This window comes from Taudactylus pleione, unplaced genomic scaffold, assembly GCF_031769625.1.
Source record: "Taudactylus pleione unplaced genomic scaffold, aTauple2 ptg000473l, whole genome shotgun sequence".
NCBI lineage: Eukaryota > Metazoa > Chordata > Amphibia > Anura > Myobatrachidae > Taudactylus > Taudactylus pleione.
In genome coordinates, this window is record NW_028284875.1 from 12,040,263 (window position 1) to 12,059,134 (window position 18,872).

At 48.7% G+C, this 18,872-nt stretch overlaps 1 protein-coding gene across 5 annotated transcripts in view; it reads left to right on the top strand.

The window, feature by feature from the left end:
* Positions 1-768: 768 nt before the first annotated feature.
* Positions 769-18,872, top strand: part of PHF10 (PHD finger protein 10) — a 103,170-nt gene continuing 85,066 nt past the window's right edge. For 2 of the 5 annotated variants that reach the window (XM_088448982.1, XM_088448984.1), the window contains exons 1-4: positions 769-972; positions 6,573-6,700; positions 15,472-15,602; positions 17,981-18,064. In XM_088448982.1, coding sequence (XP_088305108.1) covers positions 898-972; positions 6,573-6,700; positions 15,472-15,602; positions 17,981-18,064 — 418 coding nt within the window. In that variant the 5' untranslated portion in view covers positions 769-897. The remainder of the gene's footprint in view (positions 973-6,572; positions 6,701-15,471; positions 15,603-17,980; positions 18,065-18,872) is intronic. The other 3 variants (XM_088448983.1, XM_088448986.1, XM_088448985.1) reach the window with 2 other exon arrangements.

Below are 18,872 nucleotides of genomic sequence, written 5' to 3' on the forward strand. Positions count from 1 at the left end.
TGCATGCGCAGATTGCAAAAAAACACTCAATGCGAGCGAGCACAGCAGTGTCCGGGTCTGAATCAGGCTCTCTGTTTCTAATGTGGAATAGGGATGGCCATCGACAGTCGATAGATAACTATCGATTGTAAACACATATTCAACAATCGATGGTGACCATCGACAGACTGTCCACCGATGGCCAACCCCAAACGGCCCCCATACATCAGAGATTGATTGCAGCAATCGTGCAATTTGCAATCGGATGTGTATAAAAATCTTTCCCTTTTTCAATCGATTGCAGAATTGCCACAATCGACTGAAAAAGGGAAAGATTTTTATACACAATCGATTGCAAATTGCACGATTGCTGCATTCAATCTCTGATGTATGGGGGCCTTAAGGCGGTTTAGGGCAGTAGGTTGTGTTTAGGGCAGGGGTAGACAACAGGCCAGCTGCTGTGGAACTGCATATCCCAGTGAACCCTGCCATAATTTTGATACTAACATTGTAGCAGAGCATGCTGGGACATATAGTCCCAGAGCAGCTGGCGTTCCAAACGCTACCAATACCTGCCCCTCATCTAGGCCGGGGGAAGGTCGGGTGCCGGCCTTTGTGTGGGGGCGTTTCACTGCTCTCTAGGCGTGGTTATAGTATCGGAGGACCTATCACATGCAAAATTAGTGATTTAGAAAGCGTGTATCTGGGCTGTAGGTGTGTTTATAGTATGGTGGACCTACCACGCGCGAGGTTGGTAGATTAGGAGGCGGGTCTCTGCGCTGTAGCCGTGGTTAGGGTAGCGGTGGGTCTATCAGAAGCTGTGTCGGTGGATTAAGGGGTGTGTCAGAGCGCACGGGGGAGGGCTGGCAGCTGGTGGTGCTCCTGTTGTTGTGCTACTTTCTTCCAGCGGGTCGGATCATGGCTGCCTTCATGCCACCAGTGCGGCCTCTGTGCGACAGTGATCCAGCCACCCCTGCACCGCCCTCCCTAAAGGTGACAAGCTGGGCTATGTATCCAACTGTACATACGAGATATGTGTGTGTAACTCCATAGGTCGTCTGTGTGTGTATGTGAGCGCTGCTAAGATCTCTTCCCAAGTCTCTGATTTCATTCACTGTGTTGTACGTCTCCCCCTGGGATGATATTATTATTATTATTATAGTATGTCTGCTTCTTCGTGTACTGTAGTGATTATGTATTTGTGGTAGTTACTTACTTAGGGTCACCATTTTACCTTTTATATATAAATGTCTGTACCCTATGCCGCCATTGCAATTATCACATTTTGGTTTTATTTTGCCATTTGTTATGTCACTTGCTGCATCTCTTTCAAAATCGAGCCAGCCATTGCCTATGGCATAACAGTTTGGTTCCGAATGGCTTTAGATGCTTACATGAGGGTGCGTTTGAGCAGCATGTCTACAATATAGTAAAAGTGGGTACACTAAGCTAAGTAAACTCGTAATATTACATAAGTTATATCTCTCTTTAGATATATAAGTAAAAGGTTAGTGTACCCCATGTCCTGAACTTTAGCCATAAATTACTGTGATACAAATTCAATTCCAAGCGATGTGCCCTTTGAAAGCATCATAACGGTGGCAAGTCACAACTGTAACATCGCTCGTTTTGGCTCTCACCCCATTGGGGATGTGCAGTAAAGTGACCACTGTTTCTTCTCTATAATTCTAAGTGCACAGTTGCACGTTGCTCAAAATTGAATTGGGCCCTGTGAATATTACATGGTTTAATGCTACACAACAAACATGGTAAATTGCATTGTAGCCACCTACATAGACACAGTGTACAGGGGACATTAGATTACTACCTTTGTCTCAAAGGAATTGCTATAAAAATGCATAATAATACATGGCATGGTAAAATGCCAACGTCCGTATTCAGTGCTATCCTAGAATTGTACTTTTACTGCATTTGCGATGGGAATAAGATGCATATTTTGAGGAAAGTCTCTGGTGGGAAGCTTTTCCCGGCTACATTGCAAAGTCCAGGGCATGCCGAAAGGGGCACGATTGAGAAGAGGTGTATATGGACACATCTGTAGGTGAATCATTGATTTCAGTTGTGCTTTTTGGTGCATATGTAATTTTGCTTTAAAGATTTTGTGTATTCTCTGTGGGTGATGTGAGTAATTCTGAGCACCCCAGTTATTTGTGTTGCCACTAGCCATGTCTGTGCAATACATCTTTTTAGATATGTGGAGTTAACAGGAGCATCCCCAGTAATTAAGTTGGCTCCTATACATAGGCATGTATTAAATAACAAAGGTATTTACACCTTGCAGAGCAGGTAGCTGTCTGGCTTGCTAATGCCTCCTGCGCTGGTGCATGACAGTTGTAGAATTCCATCTTTTGTCTCCTGATCAGTCTTTGATCCCATCTGTGTGCACTCTGTAGTGTCTCACTTGATACATTTCAGATAAAATACTTATTAATTTATCACGTGACCATTTAGATGGAGCTTTAGGCCGGGTACACACTATAAGTTATATTCTATCGTCCAACATATCATTCCAAAGTGGCTCGAAATGACTTGTACTCATCATATAGTGTATACGCCCAATCAGTCATTTCCAGCCGTTGGTCATCGCGTTGTCCCATCTGCTTGTGCTGCTAGCAGGTGGGACAACACAATGAACTATGTGGTGCACATCGTGTAGTGTGTACGCATGACCGCACCTAGGACCTCATTCAGAGCCGCTCGCTCTGAATGAGGGCGACCTCATCTCTAAAATGGGGCAGCCTCCTGGACGCTTGCTAAGCTGTGGGTGACCACCTACAGCTTTAGCGAGCGGCCAGGTTGATGGTCGCGATGGTCAAGACCATCGGGGCTTACGACGAGACACTTGTGGTAGGGTCTCGTCTGCCGCAAGCCCCAGTGACCTTTCGGCTCTATTAGAGCCGGAAGCTCCCCACTGACATCACGAGTGATGTCAGTGGGGCCAACCCCAAACGGCAGGCGTTCCGTTGGGAACGCCTCCGTTAGGCCAGCCACCCCCCCCGCCCCGCCTACAAAACGGTGCAAGCTGTCGATCACCATCGACAACCGCCCCTTTTGTATTAAGCCCCGGAGCGAAAGAATTCTCTCTCGCTCCAGGGCTTGCGCAGTGCGGCGGGCCTCTACGTCGACCCGCTTGCGAGCGGGTCTGAATGAGACCCCTAGTGTACAGGAGAAGCAATTATTTGGATGAAATCCCCCGACACATTATATCGTGCCATTGGTCGGAAGATTGCATAGTGTGTACACTCTATATCGTGTGTTCTGGGAATTGGTGAAATTGGCACGACCGTCTTATCATTTATCACATCGTTTAGTGTGTACACAGCTTTATATGACCCTATTGTTGATGCAAGCTGTCATACCCAATGTTTTTCATATTTTCCGTTTAAAGATACATTTCTGGCTAGAGGGATGTAGCTGCCGCCTGTCTAAATGCCGACGCTGATATCCCGACAAGGGAGTTAAGATAGGCATCGAAATACCGACGCCTATCTTAATCTCGATGCCGGAAAGCAAATGGACGGATGCCCGAACGAGGTAAGTCTGCGATGCCCGTCCTCTTTGCTGCTGGTGTGTGTGCGGGGGTTAGGGCAGTTGGCAGGGTTAGTGTTAGGTTTTGGGGTGGAGGGGAGGTTAGGGTTATGCACCCCTAGGGGGGAGGGTGAGGGTCAGGGTCAGGCACTAAGGGGGGAGGGTTAGGTTTAGGCACGACGGAGGCGGACTTAGGTTCAGGAAGGTGCTAACTTTGGGGTTAGAGTTTAGGCTACCAGAAGTTAGGGGGGGAGAGTAACTAAACTTGTCGGGATACCAACCATTGGGATGTTGCTGTCGGTATTCTGACAGGAGGCATCCCGACAGCCAGCATATCATACTGATTCCCTGGCTAGCTAAGGATCGTTTACTCTCCAAAGATCTGTTTTGAAGTGCAGTCTAATTTGTTCATGTAATGATGGTTCAAAATCTTTTCTGAAATATGTTAGATATGTTGTGTAAGCCAGAGATGTTGCTTAAAAAAAACAAACAAAAAAAAACGTATTATTGTGGCATTGTCTATTCTCGTGACTTGTTTTTTTTTTTTTAGAGTTTACGTATTGTTTATAGATTATGTTCGTAATAACCATACACCGAGGGCATACAATTATATGTGAATTGTATGCACTCTCAGCTGACAGCGTATTTAGTTATTTTTTCATAAATGGGTATGTTTTCAATGTGTGCAACCAATCGGACACAGTCCTCATCATCACTCAGCAACTTAGACCAGGGTCAGACCCCTCCAGACGGTTACATTTTAGACTTTCTGCTGGCCATTTTAATCCCAATTTGTGACTACATGCTCATACCACGCTTTTACTGTACTTGGCCACGTCTTGACGCCCATTTCAACCCCAGTCCCGGCCTCCTAGTTATATGCATTGCATGCCCAGCATATGACTTAAGGCGTACATTTTGAAAAGACCTGCATGTGCATTAAAGCAAAAATGCAACTTGTGGCCGGAAAAAAAAAAAATGCGCAAAATCGTTTATAATGGTAGGCATCAGCAGTAATTTGTTAAGCAGTCTACATAGGACTATCTGGGCCTATTTTGTTACATGTTTCGCTGAGTTCATTAATCTAATTAGCAGTAATAGCTGTAGATTGTACATTTTTAATCATGTATGTGTGTTCATTATGCATCAGGGTTGCTGATTGGTTAGATTTGCTGCCTCACAGCACTGGGGTCTTAGGGCCTGATTCATTACCGATCACAACTGCGATTATGCACGCAATTGGCCGCTTGTTGCGTACTGCACATGCATATGCATCGCAGACCGATGCAGGCCCATGGCAGAGTGACTGACGGGAAGTGGCATTTGTCGGAGGTGACGGGGGGTGGTCGGCAAAACGCAGGTGTGCCAGGGCATTTGAACGGCGTTGCATGGGTGTGCATAAATTATCCACTGCGATGCCATACGCAGTTTGATTACTCATAGCGTGCAATGAAGTTAGCGATTCCTGAGTAAGGTTAGAGCTTGTGCAAGTGTGTGTGAGGCTGCGATGGTATTCAATAGTACTGATGGTTTCACAGTCTTGCTAAGGATTATGGATGTATAAGGTAAAGTGGGCGTCCTTATGTTGTGCTGCAACAGCATAGCGATCGCATACTATCGCAGTGAGACTGCATGCGTAATCAATATTAATGTTCACTCTAGGGCAGGCAGGGCGCCGGACCTAGAGCTAGGGCACATCTGTGCGCCCCCGAAAAGGGGCGTGGCCAATGAAAAGGGACGTGTCTTTATGATGCGTCCCCTTTTCGTCACTCTTGGGTGCTTGCCCGGCACTTACGGACTTGCCGGGCAGCCCCGAAGTGCTGCGGTCACTGTGAATGGATGCCGGGCATCCATTCACCCGCGGTGACCGCTGCTCTGTCGTTTACCCCACCCGCGGGACACTGCGGCCCGCGGGTGGAGGACCGAACCTGCAGGCTGTTTCAGCGGGGTGCTTTCTGCCCTTCAGAAATACGGCATGGTGCGGCGCCCCGCTGAAACAGCCTGGCGGAAACGCTAGATATTGCAGTTGCGATCCGTAATAAATCAGGCCCTTAATTACAGTCCTATGTATGGAGTTTATATTTTCTCCCCGTGTATGCGTGGGTTCCTCTGGGAGCTCCAGTTTCCTCCCACAACCCTAGAACATGCAGGTAGGTTAATTTGATTTCTGGGGAAAAAAAAAAAAAAAATTAACTCTTGTATGTATTGCTGGGTACTCGCTACATGATGTGTACCCAGCACGATATTGCTGGCGATGGGACTCGCATTGCGACAAGTGCATACACACTTGATGATAACGGGTCTGACGGGGGGTGTTGCGTGTCATGCTGCATGGCATTGTTAGCGGCATCCCCTTGTTGGCCCTGCAGTAGGACCAACGGGCGATGTCGCTAGTGAACCGCGGGAGTGCACATATCATGGGTACACACTAGACCATGTACCCAATATGTCACTCCGATCCATGGGATCGGGCAACATATCGTCACTCTAGTGTGTACAGAGTTTGTGTGTTTACGTGATTGGGAGTATAGATTGTAATATGTGTTTTTATATAAAGAACTGTTAATAAATGATGCCCCTTCATTTTAAATCTGCACCACCACCTAGTAAAATATTGTACTATGGTGCCTCTTCCACTCGCCAAAGTCACAAAAGCTGCTTTGAGCAGCCACTTTTTTTCCTAGGTGATGGGTACAGAATGCCGGCACTTGGGATCCTGGCGGTCAAAATCCCGATGCCGGCATCCCGCCAGGGTTAGGATACAGACACCTGTCGGTAGGTATCCTAACCCTCCACCTCTCCCTACCCTAACCCTCCCTCCCCGGTGCCTGAACCTACCGCTACTACATATACTTTCAGGTGGGATGGGTACAGTAACCCGGCGGTCAGAATCCCGACACCAACATCCCGTCAGGGTTAGGATACCAACCAACAAGTTGGTGCATAAACCTAACTTCCCCTCCCTGCACCTTAAACCTAATCCTCCCACCCTGCTCTCCATCTTAGTGCAATTTGTTAAATGTATTTGTCCCTGTCTACCCCAGGAAGATAATTCAAATGATGGGAGAGAACCAGAGGAAACTTCCAATGATGGTAGCCAACCCCCCAAAAGAAGGCGCACAGCTTCCGGAGAAAGCTCACCAAGCTGTGAAAATTCAAACCAAGACTTTGGGCAAGTATTTTTCTTTTTCTTTACTTGTGTAGTGAGTTGAATTTATGCCAACAAAGTTTGTTGTTGGAGGGTAAACTGTGAAGAAAGTGTATAGTTGTGTATTCCCGTCTGTGTCATACACCTTCACTGTAACTGACCTGCACTAGTGCTATTGCAATTATTACCATCAACATCTTAATTAAGTTGAATTTTGACTTTCAATTCTTACCAGTTGTAGTAAAACAAATTTTTATACACCCCAGCACTTTTGCATTATATTGCTGACTAGACTGTAAGGCATAGGTCTTCAACCTTTGGCGGCTCTCCAACTGCTGTGGAACTACAGATCCCAGGATGCCCTGCAACAGTTTTAGCATGCTTTTATATCAAAATGGTGGCAGAGCATGCTGGGATGTGTATTTCCACAGCAGCTGGAGGGCCAAAGGTTGAAGACTCATGCTGTAAGGCCTTCCATAGACTGTGAGCTAGTTAGTAATAGGAGACTTTTTCTCAGTACTGTGGTAGATCCTATGGTAAAGAAGGTACCCTTTCTTGTGTGCTGCATGTGAAGGAAATAGATGAAGTGTGTGTTCTTACTGGTATATCTCAGGCAAAATAAGTTATTCAGCTTCCTGCACAGTTTATTGATCTAATTACCTGGATGAAGCAAGCCTTTATTACAGGCGGGATCATAATATTAAATGTCCAAGATCTGTAGCAAGTGCTGAATTGTAAAGAATCTTTGGCAGTTGAATAAGCATCCACGAAATTTGAAATTTGAAACCACGCGCTACAGGTGATGAGGGACATCCTAAGCATTTCCCCCACCTATTGCTGTGGACGGCAGCATCTCCTCCTCCAAACGGCATCTGAGCCTTCACCTCCCGGTCACATGTCACCTGACTGTCTCTACTCAAGATCTCTGCAGCTCCCGTTCCCCGACACCCTGCACGAGTATGGCGGGCAGCATTGGCTGTTGTGTGACTGTGCCCTGGGCCTCCATGCTGAGGTGTCCGGGCAGTGGCTAGGTGACGCCAGATCCCCACTTCTCCTCCTGGGCCGCTCCAGTTGTTGTCTACCCTTACCCCCTTCCTACTCCCAACAATGCCTGCCCCTTGTCCCCTCCCTGCACCCCAGCATTGTCACGACTGCTGTCTGCACTTACGCCCTCCCTACTCCCAGGACTGCCTGCCCTTATTCCTCTCTAGCTCTACCCCAACTTCTCCCTGCCTTTACCCCCAGCTCTACCCCCAACTGCTGCTTGTCCTTAACCCCTTATACCACAGCTGTTACCTGCCCCCAGCACTGTCCCAGCTGCTGCCTGCCCTCATCCCCCTCATAATATGTGATGGACCCAGAAACAGTGGAGTAGGATCCCAATTTATGAAGGATCCCTGGGACTCACAATTTTTTTCGCGCACTGATATTCGTATTAAAAATTTATTTTTAGGGATAAATTCATTGGCAGCAGTCCTGTTTGAAGACTCTAGTCAAAAATAAGGAACAAAAAATATGAGATATGGTAAGAACTTACCCTTGTTATCTCTATTTCTACGAAGTCCATAGGGTTCCACAGGATACCTTGGGGTATAGGTGTGACGTCAGTCGCAGGGCACCAAAGAGTTAAGCTTTCAGCCTCCCAGGATGCACTAGGTCCCCCTCCTATACCCCGCCCCCGGGCCAAGGCACCTCAGTTAGTTACCAAGCCATAGGCCGGAGGAGGAGAAGGAAGAGAGAGAACAAAGATCTGGACACATACAAGAATCACATTCTCACCAGAGGGAGACGGAAAACCGGTGACCAGAGCAAAGCCCATCTGCAGCACAGGTGCGACAGGGCGGGAGTCCTGTGGAACCCTATGGACTTCGTAGAAATAGAGATAACAAGGGTAAGTTCTTACCATATCTCATATTTTCTACTTCAGGGTCCATAGGGTATCCACAGGATACCTTGGGGATGTCCCAAAGCAGTATCCTTTAAGGGTGGGGACGCTCCTGTGCAGAAAGGAGAATCCGCCGCCCGAAGGAAGCATCCTGAGAGGCAAAGGTGTCAAACCTGTAATACCTCACGAAGGTATGGACAGAAGACCACGTAGCAGCCTTGCAGATCTGAACTGCCGAGGCACCACGTCGAGCTGCCCACGAAGGACCCACAGACCTAGTGGAATGAGCCTTCAGAGAAGGAGGGACCGGTAGGCCTTCATGAAGATAAGCTTCAGAAATAGCCATACGGATCCAGGCTGCCAAAGTTTGCTTTGAAGCAGGCCAACCCTTTTTACGGAAGCCAAAGAGGACAAACAAAGCGTCCGACTTCCTAAACGAAGAAGTGCGGTCAACATAAGTCCTTAAGGCCCGCACAACATCCAAAGAGGCCTCACCCACGGAAAGACCCGGTGAGTTAAAGGCCGGAACAACTATTTCCTCGTTAATATGAAACTGGGAAATAACTTTGGGAAGAAACTCGGGCCGAGTGCGGAGCACTGCCCTGTTCCCATAAAAAACCAAGAAAGGGGGTCTACAAGAAAGAGCCCCTAACTCAGAAACACGTCTGGCCGAAGCAATGGCCAGAAGGAAAACAGTCTTAGCTGTTAGCCATTTAAGATCCACTGAGCCCAGTGGTTCAAACGGTGGTCCTTGGAGAGCCCTCAGGACCACAGCCAAATCCCAAGGCGCCACAGGTGGAACAAAGGGCGGCTGAATGCGGAGAACACCCTGCATAAAGGTGCGCACATCCGGGATTGTAGCAATCCTACGGTGAAACCAGACAGATAGGGCCGAAACCTGTACCTTCAAAGAAGCAAGGCGAAGCCCATGATCTAGTCCCGCTTGCAGGAAGGCGAGAATCCGAGACAGACGAAACTCCCGCGGTGCATAACCTCTCGGTCGACACCACTGGAAGAACGTATGCCACACGCGATGGTATATCCTCGCGGAAGACGGTTTCCGAGCTCGTAACATGGTACGCACCACAGAGCTGGAAAACCCCCGGGACCTCAGCATGGCCGTCTCAACAGCCACGCCGTCAAAGACAGCCGAGTCAGGTCCGGGTGAAGGCAAGGACCCTGAGACAGAAGGTCCGGTCGTAGCGGCAACCGCAGAGGAATGTCCACGGACAGACCCTGAAGGTCTGAGAACCAGTGCCGTCTGGGCCACGCGGGAGCTATCAACAGGAGCGTCCCTCCTTCCTGTTTGAATTTCCGGATTACCCGTGGAAGAAGGGAGACCGGAGGGAACAGGTATGCGAACCGGAACGTCCACCGGACGGACAGAGCATCCACCAGAGACGCCCCTTCGTCTCTTGTGCGAGACCCGTACACCGGCAACTTGTTGTTGTGCCGGGACGCCATGAGGTCGATTTCTGGAAGACCCCACCTGTCCACCAGTAGTTGAAAAACGTCCGGGTGCAGGGACCATTCCCCCGGATGAACGTCCTGGCGACTTAGAAAGTCCGCCTCCCAATTGAGCACTCCCGGGATGAAGACCGCTGATATGGCCGGAAGATTGCGCTCCGCCCAAACCAGGATCCGAGAGACCTCTACGAGAGCCGCCCGACTGCGAGTTCCTCCTTGCCTGTTTATGTAGGCCACGGTGGTAGCGTTGTCCGACTGGACCTGCACCGGGCGACCCTGGAGAAACCGCTGTGCCTGCTGGAGAGCATTGAAGACCGCACGGAGTTCCAAGATATTTATTGGAAGCTCCGCTTCTGTCGGCGTCCACCTGCCCTGGAACAAGTGTGGACCCGAAACTGCTCCCCAGCCCCGAAGACTGGCGTCCGTTGTCAACAGGACCCAATTTGGAACCCAGAACGGACGTCCCTTGTTGAGGTGGGTCGTCTGTAACCACCACGTAAGGGACAGGCGAACCTCCTGGGTGAGCACAATCGTCTGGGACCTCAGAGACTGAGTCAGCCCGTTCCACTTGGACAGGATCAGGTGCTGCAGAGGTCTGGAGTGAAACTGGGCGTATTCCACCATGTCGAACACCGACACCATGGAGCCCAGTAACCTCATCGCCGAGTGTAAGGACACCCGGCGGCTGTGCAGACAACTGCGCACCCTTGACTGTAAAGCAGAGATCTTGTCCTCCGTCACGAAGATCCTTTGCTGTCCCGAGTCCAATAAGGCTCCAAGATGCAGAATCCTCCGAGACGGGATTAGAGTGGACTTCTGCCAGTTGATTAGCCAGCCGTGCCGTTGCAGCAGTGCAATGGTCAGGTCCAAGTGGCGTAACAGGAGCTCTGGAGATCCTGCCACCAATAACAGGTCGTCCAAATACGGCAACATGCGGACTCCCTGCAGCCGCAGAGAAGCCGCCATGACCGCCATCACCTTGGTGAAAACACGTGGTGCTGTTGCCAGGCCAAAAGGTAACGCCCGAAACTGGAAGTGGTCGCTGCTGATTGCAAACCTGAGGAACTGTTGATGGCGCCAAAGAATAGGGACATGCAGGTAAGCGTCCTGTATGTCCAATGACACCAAGTAGTCCCCAGGTTCCAGCGCCAGAATGATGGACCGTAGGGTCTCCATCCGAAACTTCGGGACCCGCAAAGACTTGTTGAGTGCTTTGAGGTTGAGAATCGGACGATATGACCCATTGGGTTTCTGTACCAAAAATAGATTTGAATAGAAACCCTGGCCCCTCTGGGAGAATGGAACCGCCACTATAACTCCAGCCTGGAGCATAGTGTGCAATACCCTCCGCAGCTCCGTAGCCTTGTTCCGGTCTGATGGGAGACCCGTGGTGAAGAAGCGAGCCGGGGGTCTGTGCCGGAAGGAGAGGGCGTATCCGTGGGAAACCACCTCCAGAACCCAAGTGTCTGTCGTAGTAGTCGACCAACACTGGGCGAACTGTAGCAGGCGGCCTCCCACCCTGGGATCCCCCAAAGGGAGGCCCGGACCGTCAGGCCGCAGGCTTGCCATCTGGCTTGGGGGCCGGACGTCTGGTACTCCATGCCTGCTTCCGGGGCTTGACCGATTTCTTAGGGCCAGCCTGTCGAGGAAACGACTGTGGTTTGGGCCTGCCCTGGGCCCTAGATGACCGAAAGGACGATGGTCCCGAACCAGAAGGAGCAGCGGCCGACGGGAGACAGGCAGATTTGGCTGCCGCCAGCGTGGCCACAATCTTATCCAGATCCGGACCGAAGAGAACTTCTCCGGTAAACGGCAACGCTTCCACACCTTTCTTGGAATCTGCGTCCGCCTTCCAGGATCGCAGCCACAAGGTGCGACGAGCAGCTACCGCTGCTGAAGAAATTCTAGACACCAGAGTACTAATGTCTAGAGCCGCCTCGTTGATGTAGGTGGCCGAATCACGGAGATTGCCAATCAACTCCGCCTGATCGGCCGGACAGTCGGATTCAAAAGAAGCCTCTAATGAATCCGCCCAGCGCTCCATCGCTCTGGCAACCCAGCAAATGGCCATAGCCGGCCGTGCTGCCCCCCCTGCAAGGGAATAAGCGGACTTCAGGCAGATTTCTACCTTGCGGTCCGTAGCATCCTTAAGGGAGGACATGGATGGCATCGGCAATGTGGCACTACGGACAAGACGGGTCACGTGAGAATCCACCTGTGGAGGGGATTCCCACTTCGCAAAATAATTATCCGCGAACGGGTAAGCCACCGCCAGGCGTCTCTGCGGCTGGTATCTTTTGCCAGGTTGTTTCCACGCCTCCTCTAAATGGTCCACCAACTGACCCGAAAGAGGAAAGACTGTGGCATCGCCCTTCACATCTTTGAAAAAGGCATACTTAGATTTAGCCGCTGGGGGAACTTCGTCCTCAATCACCAAGGCTGTGCGGACCGCCCGAATAAGTCCAGGAATATATACTTTGGACTTAGCATCAGCGTCCTTAGTATGGAGAGGTTCCTGATCGTAAGGATCTAGAATCTCCCCATCATCAGACGTCCCTTCGTCATCCTCATAAGGAGCGGACAGAGACGCCACCGGCCTTTTATGAGACCGCATCACAGACTCCCCTTGCAACACATCCGACAAGTGCTGTACAGAACTCGTCAGGGAGTTAACCCACGCTGGCTCCTGAGAACCCGGGAGCGGGGAAATAGGGAGACTGTGGGGTACCACCAATTGTCGTGGGAACCCCTGCATGGGTGACGACACCACAGACTGCTGGGACAAACCCATCGGAGTAAACGCGGGCTGCGGAGCTAACTGGCCCACTAAAGCTGTTAACGCCTGAGCGAAACAAGCCCAGGGCGGCTCCTGTACCGGTGCTGTAACCGTAATAGGCCGCGCCATGGACAAACACTGCCGGCAAAGGCCCTCCGCGCTACCCTCCCCCTCCGCTAACGGTACTTTGCACGTGGTACACTGTAGCCGGAGGGGAAAATCACTTTCAGACATGATGGCACCACGTATGTGACCTCTCTCACCAATTAAGTATTAAATAGGCGAGAGACCACCCTGCAGCACCGCACCGCAAGGGCTTTAGCAGAAAGAACAGGAACAGTAATAAAGCTGACAGTTTAGAGAAGAAAAGATTACAGGCAGCAGCGCTAGCACAGTCACATACAATGCAGAGAAATAACAATTCCTGCACTAACAGCGCTGATCACTCAACTACACAGACACAGGGCCTGGTAGGACACAGCGCTGCATACACAGACCTGACCACAGCGGAGGAGAGGTATGCGGGGGGACCCAGACCACGATGCTTCCGTCCAGCGCTTCCAGCAGCGTTCACCATGCGTTCTGGAGAAGATGGCCGCCGAGGAGCAGAGAGGAGGCTGGCCTGGGGGAGGAGCGCTGCCACAGGACCAGTCGGCAGCATGCAGAGAGGGCTGTGTGCAGCGGGGGAGGCGCCGGCTGTGAGACAGGGAAGGCGCGCTCCCCTGGCATGCATTTAACCCCTGGGACGCCGCAGCGCTACCGCTCTGCTGCGGTCCGCTGTCCCAGGGGGTAGTGGAAGCGCAGGTTGGTCGCCTGGCTCCACGCTGCAGCCAGTCCCCAGGGAGCCCCCTGCCTGGGGACTTAGGACCATGTGATCAGCGGGGACCCACCGCGGGACCCCGCTGCTTACCTCTGTCCCCCTTGAATCCGGCCATGGTCCGGAGCATCTGGGGTCACCGCTAGCTGTGACCCCAGACGCCCACCAGCATCCCCGGATCAGTACCGGCGTTCTGGTACCGGCGGGGTGTAGGGAAGACAGCATGGACGTCAGGACTGACTGTCCATGCTGTTCATCCAGATGTGCAGCCACAGCTGCATGAAGAATAAGCTTCAGGGGCTCTTCTAGCCCCCACTCCAACAGGTGCACCCGACTCCGGCCGGGCACCAAACTAAACTGAGGTGCCTTGGCCCGGGGGCGGGGTATAGGAGGGGGACCTAGTGCATCCTGGGAGGCTGAAAGCTTAACTCTTTGGTGCCCTGCGACTGACGTCACACCTATACCCCAAGGTATCCTGTGGATACCCTATGGACCCTGAAGTAGAAAACAGGGTATTCCCTGCATATCCAGTAAATTAAGAATTTAATCCTGAATGAGTTGGATAAATATCAGTCTTTTGCTATGAGACTGGAATGTATATATCCATCAATGATGTAGACCTGGTGAAATGGATGCAACTATAGCTAGCGTGTCCAGTATAACTGTACATTCGATGATAGATGGGGGTGGGCGGGGGGCTTAAGGACTCCAGTGGGCAGAAAACTTAGGCATTATTATTATAAAATTCTTTATAGGCTATATGCAGTGAGTCCAGTATTGCCATAATCTCCATACCATGAAACTATGGAGATGAACTATTCAGGCAGATGTCTATCATAAGGTTAAGGTAAACAGACCATACCTACTAAGTATAGGCCTTAAGCAAATTGACATGACCCCCCCCCCCTCTCCCCTCATTGCAGTGGAACAAGAGATGGCTGTCGGGGAGATGAAGGGCCTCTCGACCCAGCAATGTTCAGGTCCAATATACTAGTCACTATTTATCCAGGACAGAATGTCTTAGGAATACAGAGCAGCTATATATGATTCTGACTGGGAGCTTGGAAAAGTCATGCCACTTCCCAAAATGCAATTTCCAGATGGAATACAAATGTAATTGCACAGGCATAAAAGAAAATGGGCATTGTGTCCATTCTACTCAAGAGGTGGTAACTTATTTGGCAAAGAGGGTCCAGGCCTCTGTCATAGGTTTGCAAGGAAGCTGGCCCTCTATCAATACCTTATCTAATCATTATTATTTGGCTATATTATCACTATTTTGTTTTTGAGACCTGTTCTTCGCACAACCTTTTAAATGTTTGATGTAGCATAATGTGTGTGTGTTTTTTTTTTTTTTTGGGGGGGGGGGGTATTCTTATAGTCTTCCCTGTTGTCTTGCTTGGGTACATCCCATTTCACAGACTTCATGGAATTTTTAAGGCGAAAAGATCAGATTATACTCACTGATCATGCCTTTTTTTTTTTTTTTTTTTTTTTTTTTTTTAGATACTCCACTGTATCCCTGATTTCCCTCTCATGTTTTTCCAAATAAATTATATTTTTGAAAAGAGCACATGGGAATTCACTCGAAGACAATGAGCTAACCCATTATAAGGGCTGATGTTGTATCTCATAGAAAAGGAATTCTTGTCTGTATAATCTGATGTTTTGCAAAATGGAAGATGATTTTTTTTTATTTTTTTGTTAAAGAATATTAGCAATGATTTTTGAAAATTTAAAGAAAACAAAAAGCTGTACATAACTTTTATAATTTAATTTTTTTTTTTTAAATGACTCATTTGTTTTTAAAAACACTCTTAATTTAAAACACTTTTTCTTCTTTCTATCAGCTCCAGCTATTTCCCAGCAGAAAATTTAGTTGAATACAAATGGCCAGCGGATGAAACGGGAGAGTACTATATGTTACAAGAACAAGTCAGTGAATATTTGGGTGTCACTTCCTTCAAACGTAAATACCCAGGTAATTATTGTTTTCAGTGGAGAGGATATTACGGTGTAAGTATTCAGTAAGGCTTTCCAGCATAGTCCTCTTCTTCTAAAGAAAGTTATTGAGCTTTAAAATGTTGAAATCCAGCCCAAAGGCACAAAGACAGGTCTGTGCAAAAATATTGGTGCTAAGCCATTTCTTTTTGTACACTTCTGTTTAGACCTTAATCTGAAGTCTCCTTCCTATTAACATATTTGTGTAAATAGATTATATTGTTTTAACAGAGAAAATATATCAAAACTCCTTGTACAACAGTTATGGCCATTATTTTATTTACTCATACTGGTTCAAGGTGCGTACACACTAGACGATGTTTGGAACGTTATGTCTGATTCCGAAGCATCAGAACAGCATATCGTTCAGAATCGTCCAGTGTGTATGCTTTATGTCGTCTGGTGTGCGCTTCCATGGGGTCATCAGTTGCATCGTCAGGTTGGCCTGCTTGTAGGGCCAACCTGATGATGGGGCTGACGACCCCATGCAGCAGGGGCCGACATACCGGGCTGTCGGGCACTGGATCGTCTAGAGTGTACGGGCCACCCGATATGTCGACCCGTCAGCAGGCGGGTTGCCGGTCGCATCTCTGGGTACACACACCGCTAAGTGTGTACCCAGCTTAACATTGTTGCGGCTATCTACCATTTCCCCATATCTGGCATGGTAAACTGCCTCTTATGGTACAGTCATCTGATTTTTACTTTTTATACTGAACAACAAAATATTGGTATCAGTATTATTCTACCAATATTGGCCATCTTTTTACAATAATATTATGTTCTATTTAGTATATAAAAAGGCAACAACTCTACAATTAGTTTTCTATATCTCAAGTTGAATTTAAACTGCTACCTTTTGTATAGAAGAACAAAGTTTATGCATAGAGTTCAACTACAGGAAATCTAACAAAAGCAAACGAATCACCAAAATATATTTATCTGAAAACATGCAATCTGATGAAAAGGTAACTGGAAAAAAAAGTCATATTTGTATTTGTCAGAGCTCCCAAGAGTATAGTTAACAATGTATAAATTACACAAGTAATGTTTTCAGTATAGGAGAATAATATTTAATGCATACAGGAAATAAAAATAAAGTAAATAAAGTTGTATTTGGAAGGACAAGAGGGCCATTGAGCTAAAGTGAAAACTCAAAAGCAATGTTTAAAGTGTAAAATATATACTGTACATATGAATGAAACGTAGTCCCTGTGCCAGGTCATTTCATTATCTGCTCTGCCTCGCTCCCCTCTTTATCCACTGCTTCACCTCCTCTCAGCCTGCAGCTCTGTCCTGCTCTGCCCCGCACCACACCCTCTGCGGCTGTCTCATCCCGTTCCTTCTCTGCCTTCTCCTCTGTCCTGCTCTGCCCCACGCCACACCCTCTGCGTCTGTCTCATCCCGTTCCCTCTCTGCCTTCTCCTCTGTCCTGCTCTGCCCCGCACCACACCCTCTGCAGCTGTCTCATCCCGTTCCCTCTCTGCCTTCTCCTCTGTCCTGCTCTGCCCCGCACCACACCCTCTGCAGCTGTCTCATCCCGTTCCCTCTCTGCCTTCTCCTCTGTCCTGCTCTGCCACGCACAACACCCTCTGCGGCTGCCTCATCCCGTTCCCTCTCTGCCTTCTCCTCTGTCCTGCTCTGCCCCGCACCACACCCTCTGCGGCTGTCTCATCCCATTCCCTCTCAGCCTGCAGCTCTGTCCTGCTCTGCCCCGCACCACATTACATCCTCTACGGCTGTCTCATCCCGTTCCCTCTCTGCCTTCTCCTCTGTCCTGCTCTGCCCCACACCATCTGCGGCTGTCTCATCCCGTTCCCTCTCTACCTTCTCCTCTGTCCTGCTCTGCCCCGCACCACACCCTCTGTGGCTGTCTCATCCCGTTCCCTCTCTACCTTCTCCTCTGTCCTGCTCTGCCCCGCACCACAACCTCTGCGGCTGTCTCATCCCGTTCCCTCTCTGCCTTCTCCTCTGTCCTGCTCTGCCCCGCACCACAACCTCTGCGGCTGTCTCATCCCGTTCCCTCTCTGCCTTCTCCTCTGTCCTGCTCTGCCCCGCACCACAACCTCTGCGGCTGTCTCATCCCGTTCCCTCTCTGCCTTCTCCTCTGTCCCCCCCATTTCACTCTGCAGTTATTAAGTATTATTGATATCCTGGCAATGCATTGAAAGGTTTGTTTTAATATTTTGGAGAGAGAAATATATTGTTTGTTATGTGTTTCAGTATTACACCATAGCAGTGTTTTGTCACTTCTTTTTTTTTTTATTCTACATAAAAAATATCAATCATTCTTTATTTCATGAAGTATTTTATTTTAAGTGTACAGATGAAAACAGCAACACTTCTTTGTCTTTAAAGATTTAGAAAGAAGAGATCTGTCACACAAGGAGAAACTGTACTTGAGAGAGCTAAATGTCATTACAGAAACTCAGTGTACTTTAGGTAACTATAAAAACAGATGTCCTGTTTTCTCACTGTGGTACCTGAATATTCACAGCTCTTCTATATTCCATTAGGCATTGACTTTAGGGCCTGATTCAGCATTAGACGGAATTGCAAAGATGCACGCAGACAGATTTGCCCCAGCCCCCAAACAGCAGCAGACTGTCAATCACTGACAGTCTGTTACCACTCTGCGTGCAATCATGCAGGACCCATTCTGCACATGCATACACTGCTGAATGAGGGCCTTAGGACCAAAATGCAATTTGCCATTGTAGTTTGCACTGACACAAAAGTTTTCTTGGAAATTAATATACTTAACCAGTATTTCCAGTGATAACCCTTGCCTTATACTGGTCGCTAATAGGCCATGCAATGACTACTCAAGTGTAGGAAAGTTATACTCACAAGATTTGTGTGCCATAATTGTCTAGTTGTGGAGATTGCTTATGCTGGATATCATTGTTATTTTTGTGCAGGCTGTAAGCAAACTTAGGGCCTCATTTATCAACAAGTTTTATCACTTACACAATAATTTTTATCACTCATTGGGGCAGATGTATGAAGCTGTGATAAGTGATTAAGTGCAGAGTGATAAACGACCAACCAATCCGCTCCCACCTGTCATTTTTCAAACACTGATAGTAACATGACAGTTGTGAGCTGATTGGTTGGCCGTTTATCACTCTGCACTTTATCACTTTCCAGAGCTTCATACATCTGCCCCATTGTATGATAATGGTGCTCCAGCCAATCAACTCCCCACTGTCATCTGTTTGAAATATGACAGTGGGGAGCTAATTGGCTG